The sequence below is a fragment of the Nansenia antarctica genome, assembly GCF_963989245.1.
Source record: "Nansenia antarctica genome assembly, chromosome: 7".
Lineage (NCBI taxonomy): Eukaryota > Metazoa > Chordata > Actinopteri > Argentiniformes > Microstomatidae > Nansenia > Nansenia antarctica.
This window is the reverse complement of record NC_137677.1, coordinates 7,454,819-7,462,318: the sequence shown is the minus strand read 5'-3', so window position 1 is coordinate 7,462,318 and position 7,500 is coordinate 7,454,819. Positions and strand designations below refer to the sequence as shown.

The window sequence follows — 7,500 nt, the reverse complement described above, 5'->3', positions numbered from 1 at the left end:
GTTGTCACTGTCAGCAAACTGGAGGGAGAGGGAGGGAGGGAGGGAGGGAGGGAGGAGGGAGGGAGGGAGAGAGGAGGGGGGGAGAGAGAGAGAGAGAGAGAGGGAAAGAGAGAGAGAGAGAGACAGAGAGAGACAGAGAGAGAGAGAGAGAGAGGGAGAGCGAGAGAGAGAGAAGCATTATTTACGCACTTTACATTTCATAACACTTTTTCATTGCCAACTGCCATCCCTCCAATGTTCCAATGTTACTGTCTCTGACTGAACAGAATCAGAATCAGAATCGTTTTCATTCCATCTTAATGTACTGTACTTACAGTTCAAAAAGAGTACAATTCTTTGCCGTTGGTTCCTCAACATTGACATTGCAGCATTCAGACAAGAAAAACACAATAATAATAAGTAGCGTAAGTAAGTAAGTAAAAAAGTAACTCTACATTGATACAAGTAATAGGGTAAATAAATGTGTTATCTCAGGGTGCTCACCAGGATGTAGTCTGCCCAGCGCTCCCTGGCTGCCTTCAGGGCCGCCTGCCTCAGCTTCATCACGTGGTTGAAGCGTGACGGAGGCCAGTGTTTGGGCCCCCACTCGTCTGTGTAGGACCTGAGACACCGGGAGGAGAGTTCACTGTCAGTCCCTCGTCTTTACCTGGTCTTTACCTGGCCTTTACCTGGTCTTTACCTGGTCTTTACCTGGTCTTTACCTGGTCTTTACCTGGTCTTTACCTGGTCTTTACCTGGTCTTTACCTGGTCTTTACCTCGTCTTTACCGTGCACTGGTGTGCTGCAGTGATACCGCTGGCTTTGGGAGTTAGACAGGGTGTGTGTGTGTGTGTGTGTGTGTGTGTGTGTGTGTGTGTGTGTGTGTGTGTGTGCGTTTGTGTGTGCATGCGTGTGTGTGTGTGTGTGCGTGTGTGTGTGCGTGCATATGAAACTTACATATGTACATCATTTCATGATAGATGCAATGTTTTTTAAAAATATATATAGTCTGCTGTATGTTGTAGTTGAACACACTGTGAGATATAGATGAGTTAAACCTAGAGGGACCAGACTGTAGATGAGTGTAAGCCTCGAGGACCAGACTGTAGATGAGTGTAGACCTAGACTCTAGTCCTAGAGGGACTAGACTGAGATGTAGATGAGTTAAACCTAGAGGGACTAGACTGAGATGTAGATGAGTGTAAGCCTCGAGCAGTGGTTCTCAACCCTCTCCTCGGTGCGCCCCAGCCGTTCCACATATTTGATCTGTTCCACCACCAGCACACCTGATTCAACTAATCAAGTGCAAAGCAATTATGGTTTGTACTTGATTAGTTGAATCAGGTGTGCTGGTGGTGGAACAGATAAAATATGTGGAATGGCTGGTGGACCCCGAGGAGAGGGTTGAGAAACACTGGCCTAGAGGGACCAGACTGTAGATGAGTGTAAGCCTAGAGGGCCAGACTGTGAGATGTAGATGAGTGTAAGCCTAGAGGGCCAGACTGGAGGACTCACGTAGGCTCCTCCAGAGGCCTCCACTCTACGTAGTGGTACTGGTGCTGGGCCCTCTTCAGCCACTCCCTGAGCATGGCCGTGCTGTTGTCCACGTTGTGGTCCGTCGCCGCCCTGCAACACAGCAAACAGCAGGTCAGGCAGACGTCAACACCACACTCAGTACTTCCATGGACACACGGACACACACACACACGCACATGCACGCGCACGCACACATAAAATACGTACACATCAACAGTCAGTACTTCCATGGACACATACACACACACACACACACACACACGCACACGCACACGCACAGACACCCTCACACACACACACACACGCACACACACATTAAGTACGTACACATCAACACTCAGTACTTCCATGGACACATACGTAATGGATTTTTTTCATCTTATGAATGTTTTAACATTGGGTATGTATTGTATGTATTCATTTTGTATTCATTTTCATAACAGAATGTGACAGTATGTTTTCATGGAGTCATTTCCCGTGGGATTGTTGAGAGTCTGGCTGTCCTGTTTATGAACACAGAGCTGTTTGGGCCGTGTGTTCATGAACAGTGAATGCAGACTCGTTATGAATGTTGTGACTATGTTGACAATATATAAAATGTACAATGTGAGAGTTTGGTGTCAGTCCTTGGAAGCTTCCCATTGAGAAGTTGACTGGCCGCTCGAGCTGTAAAAGATCATTTTCTTTAATAAATATTATACCTAGATTTAAACACGTTCCTATCTTGAGTCTCATTTATAATCCACAACAGTACACATCAACATGCATATGGCACTAGAGCACAAAAACTAATTCAACACACTGTGAAACAACTGTCAACAAAAACATATCGGTGTAACGTGTCCACATGCTGAGGTAGCATAACTGAAGCTGACAGGATGTTTGGAACATATAAACACTCACTGCACACACACACACACACACACACACGCACATACACACCCACATACACACCCACATACACACCCACACACACACACACACACACACACACGCACACACACACACACACACACACACACACACACACGCACACACACACACACACACACACACACACACACACACACACACACACACACACACACACACACAGTGTCCTGTCTGCGTCAAGCCTGGCGTTGAGTGTGGAAAGCTCCATGGAGGAAAGGCTCAGGCACAAACCACAGCAGCGTGTAAAAGCAGCGACAAACAAACAGGCCGGAGCTGAGCACCTGGAACAAGCCCCTAACATCCTCCTGCACACTGCTGCCTGTGTGTGTGGGGATCAGCCACTGTCTGCACACAACGTGCCCTGTCCACACACACACACACACACACACACACACACACACTGTCACACATACACTTTCACACTGTCACACATACACTTTCACGCAAACGCACATACACACACAGTCATACACGCACACAGTCATACACACACACACACACACTCACACTCACACTCACACTCACACTCACACAGTCACAGAAGCTAAATCTGTCTCCAGACTCCACCAGTCACTTACTAGCCCTCAGTCCCTATATTTTTCAGTCATAAAGTACACTCACATTGCACGCTATCCCTTCCCACGGTCTGCGCCGACTACTGTGCAATATACTGCGCTTTAGTGAGCTAGCATGGCCCTGTGAGATGGTATCTGAAACAGCAGAAGGTTCAGCATGGAGCGTCGGGCCAAGGTAATCTCACCTGGTTCTCTCTCTCCACATCTAATATGTGCTTAATAGAGGAAAGGTCAATAGTGAGAGTGAGAGAGGCCTGTGTACGGTGGACGTAGCTGTAGTGAAGGGACACTGTACCACTGCTGGCAGGCACGCACACAGACACAGACGCAGACACACACACACACACACACACACACACACTGGAGTTTTCCACTGCTTACTGTAATATTCCTGGCCTCACCCTCTCCAAAATCAAACCTCTACGCTAGAGTGCAGTCAGACCTGTGATAGCAGTGTAAACACACACACACACACACACACACACACACACACAGACACAGACACAGACACTCGCACGCACACACACACCCTACATACAGAACAATACACCGCTAGACACAGTAGATAACACTGTAGACACAATTCATCGGCCACATTCAGCAGATAACAATATACTGTAGACACAACAGCAATCCACACACCCACACCCACACCCATACCCACACCCATACACACAGACATGCACACACAGTGTACAGAAAGACAGCTATTAGCAGACAGTTATGAAGTAGTATTGTCACTCAGACAGTGCAGCCCCCCTCCTGACAGACAGACAGACAGACAGACAGACAGACAGACAGACAGACAGACACACACACCAGCTGGTGAAGGAACGTGCCATCTGTGCTTTATGTGTGAGATCAGAGACAGATAGGTCTGATGCTAACATGTAAACATGTTAAACACTGTGTGTGTGGCTGGGTATGTGGATGTAAAGCCCTTGATAACTGGTCTTAGCCTTTATCGCTGGGTTGAAACAGCTGAGTCAGAGGTAATGACTGGATGTTCAGATCTTTAACACACTGCTTACAGCCTAGGGCAGCTTTCACCCTTCGTATTTTCGATTGACTACCTTTTTTGCGGGCAGTTGAGGGGGGGATGCGTGTACAAACATGTGAAGAAACATGTTTGTCATCTGTCCTCGATAGTGCCTTCAGACCCCTTCCCTTTTTCCACATTATATTGTGTTATTGACTGGAAAAATTTATGAAATGAAAAGAATTTGGCATCAATCCACACACAATATCCCAGAACGACAAAGCGAAAACAAGTTTTTTGACATTTCTGTAAATGTATTCAAATTTGAATACAGAAATACCTCATGTACATAAGTATTCAGACCCTTTGGTATGACACACTAATTAAAATTAGCTAAAATGCAAAGATGCCATCAACAGATCACTCAATGAGTTACATTGAGTCCATCTTAATAGAAGGATAATAGTTCATGTAGTTTAGGAATGAATATCTTTGTTTTTATAGGGTCTCTGATTTGCATAGGAATCAATTACACACTGTGTAGATTAGATGTCACTATCAACTTAGCACATTTCATAATTTTCTCTTGATCCTAACAAACTCCCCAGTCCCTGCCAGTGACAAATATACCCATAACTTGATGCAGCTCCACTATTCTTCACACGAGAGATGGTGCGGAAACTGCATTGCACGTGTTAGATTTGCACTAAACGTAATGCTTTGCAGTAAAACCAAATAAAGAAATGTCCAGCTACTTTCTTTGCTATATCACTTGAATCCATTGTGTTGCATACACAATTATGGATATGAGATAGATTATTTTCCATTAAGGGATTCTTTTTTGGACACTTGGTTAATAGACCAATTTTGTGTTGAGTGCCAGAGATGATGTTGTCCCATCGACTGTGCTTTTTCCTCTCAGCCATTCAACTTTTTTTACAAGATTTTTGTAAGTCTTCCCAGGTCACAGGGTCACATTCCTGAGCAATTTTGTTCCTCTCCATTTGCTCAGTTTGTAATGACAACCTGATCCACTCAGCGCTTAATCGCTTCATCTCTGGGTCTGAAACACCTGAGTCAGAGGTAATGACTAGATGTCCGCGTCTGTAACACACTTCTCCAACCACTAAGTTCCATATTCCTTCAGGTGATAAATGTGTCGGTACATGCCATTTCTCAAATGAAAGACATGGCTTTGGGCAACGATTTGCTTTAGTTTGAGTGGTGGGAATGTCAAGAATACTTACAGCAGAGTGCAAATACCAGAGGAAGAAGTTAGGGGCTACTGAGAGGGTGTTCCAGTTTGTGCGTTTAAGAGCATTTTCTCATGTTGCTATATTTCTATAACTGTATTTACTGGCTAAATACGACAAGTATGGTATGCTGAAGGAATTATACATCCAACCAACAGTATTCATACATTTATTTGACTCTCATTATTACATTGCTATATTTACTGGCTACAACAGTACGCCTGCAGTCTCCCTATTGGGAGAATCTCACATATATACATCAAGAGACACATCACGGAGCCTCTTCATCTTCCTCACAGAGCCGATTAAAGCCAAACAAACAGATGAGCAGGGAGGAGGCTTGTGTGTTTCCACATTCCCCCCACTGAAATACAACGGCTTCACATCTGGTTCCATTTGAATTCCATTTGGACCCTGGTACTCTCTCTTATATTATAGCGGTTACGGAGTTTCTGCGCTGTGTTCCATTACACAAGTCCCGCCCCTCCATGCCTTCCCTAGGCTGAGCACTGGGGGGGAAAAAAGAAAAAAGTACACTGAGTTATTTTCCTAAAACGGAAGCAGCATTTCATATGCCTTATGATTTATATAAGGGCCCATTATGTACCTTTGCTGTACGACTGTGTGCGTGTGTGTGTGTGTCTATGTGTGTGTGCGTGTGTGTGTGTGTCTATGTGTGTGTGTGTGTGTGTGTGTGTATGTGTGTGTGTGTGTGTCTGTGTGTGTCTATGTGTGTGTGTGTGTGTGTGTGTGTGTGTGTGTGTGTGTGTGTGTGTACTATGGGCCTGTATAGGCAGGTATACCGCCTTGGGGCAGCTTTCACCCTCTGTATTTTTGACTGCCTAGCCTTTTTCGCTGGGTTGGCTCATGAAAGTGCCAACTCCCATCTCCATCTCCTATTCCAGACATGCTCCTTCCTCCTCTGGGACTACAGCACCCACTCTGGGCTCTTCATTTCCTCTCCCTAGGGCAGGATCAGGCAGAGGACTCTGTACCGGAGCTACAGTCCCTGTGTGTGTGTGTGTGTGTGTGTGTGTGTGTGTGTGTGTGTGTCCCCTCCCTGCCTTCTCTACCAGGCCACTGGCTGTCTCCATCCTATAACCCCCCCTCTTCATTCACTCACTCACTATTATGCAGCACAGTCTGGATATCAATGGCAATAATATGGGATGTTATATGTGTGTGTGTGTGTGTGTGTGTGTGTGCGTGTGCGTGCGTGTGTGACTGTGTGCGTGCGTGTGTGTGCACAGCAGACATTCATTGGGAGATGGCAGCAGTATATTGCATTTTTCCGTCAGTGTTTGCGTGTGTTTGTGTGAGTGTGCTTCGTGTGTTTCATTTGGAAGTGGCTCCCTCTGAGTTTAAAGGATCTATAACAATCACAACTCTGGGGGATTAGTGAGAACACACGTCCTCTCTCTCTCTCTCTCTCTCTCTCTCTCTCTCTCTCACTCTCTCTCTCTCTCTCTCTCTCCCTCCCTCCCTCCCTCCCCTCTTATCCCTCACTTTATTCCTCCGCTCTGCCCTCTTATAAAGTTTACAATAGCAGGCTCCGGATCATTATTTTTCCAGCCTGGAGCGTTCTGCCTTACCCCTCTCTCTATCTCTATCTCACACTCTCTCTCTCTCTTTATGACCAGCATCTGGCCACCACATGCTCTCTAGGCCTAGGCCTCACCTACACCCCCCCCCCCCCCTTCACCCCCCTCTCCTCCCTCCCTCCATCTGATTAATCTCCCCCTCCTTCTCTCCTATCTATCTGTCCCACCTGGCCTATCTATCAATAAGCTGAGAGGTTGTGTGTGTGTGTGGAGGTTGACAGTGAGAGTGGGTGGGTGGGGGGGGTCACAGGGTGGGGGGGACGGCAGGGTCACAGCTGGCTCTAAAGACAGGCTTGTCCCTCTGGGCTGGTGTCAGGGTGGGTTCACCTGTCTGTCTCTGGGAGGCCACTGTCCCCCGTCCATTCCCCTCATAGCAACACACAAGTGACAGCTACAGAGCCTCGGCTAACGTACACACACCGGAGTCATTGTGTCTGTGTGTCTGTTTGTTGTTGTTTGTCTGTTTGTGTGAGCGTGTGAGTGTGTGTGTGTGTGTGTGTGTGTGTGTGTGTGTGTGAGCGTGTGAGTGTGTGTGTGTGTGTGTGTGTGTGTGTGTGTGCGTGTGTGTGTGAGTATGCACGCATGTGTGTGTGTCTGTGTGTGTGTCTGTGTGTGTGTGTGAGTATGCACGCATGTGTGTGTGT

The 7,500-nt window shown here is 46.6% G+C and overlaps 1 protein-coding gene across 1 annotated transcript in view; it reads right to left on the bottom strand.

The window, feature by feature from the left end:
* colgalt2b (collagen beta(1-O)galactosyltransferase 2b) overlaps nucleotides 1-7,500 on the bottom strand; it is a gene marked incomplete at both ends in the record, with an annotated part of 28,706 nt that overhangs the window by 13,161 nt on the left and 8,045 nt on the right. The window contains 3 exons of the mRNA XM_080536078.1: nucleotides 1-18; nucleotides 484-601; nucleotides 1,495-1,605. The exon at nucleotides 1-18 is cut by the window's left edge and continues 117 nt beyond it. Of these exons, the coding sequence (XP_080392204.1) occupies nucleotides 1-18; nucleotides 484-601; nucleotides 1,495-1,605 (247 nt within the window). The remainder of the gene's footprint in view (nucleotides 19-483; nucleotides 602-1,494; nucleotides 1,606-7,500) is intronic.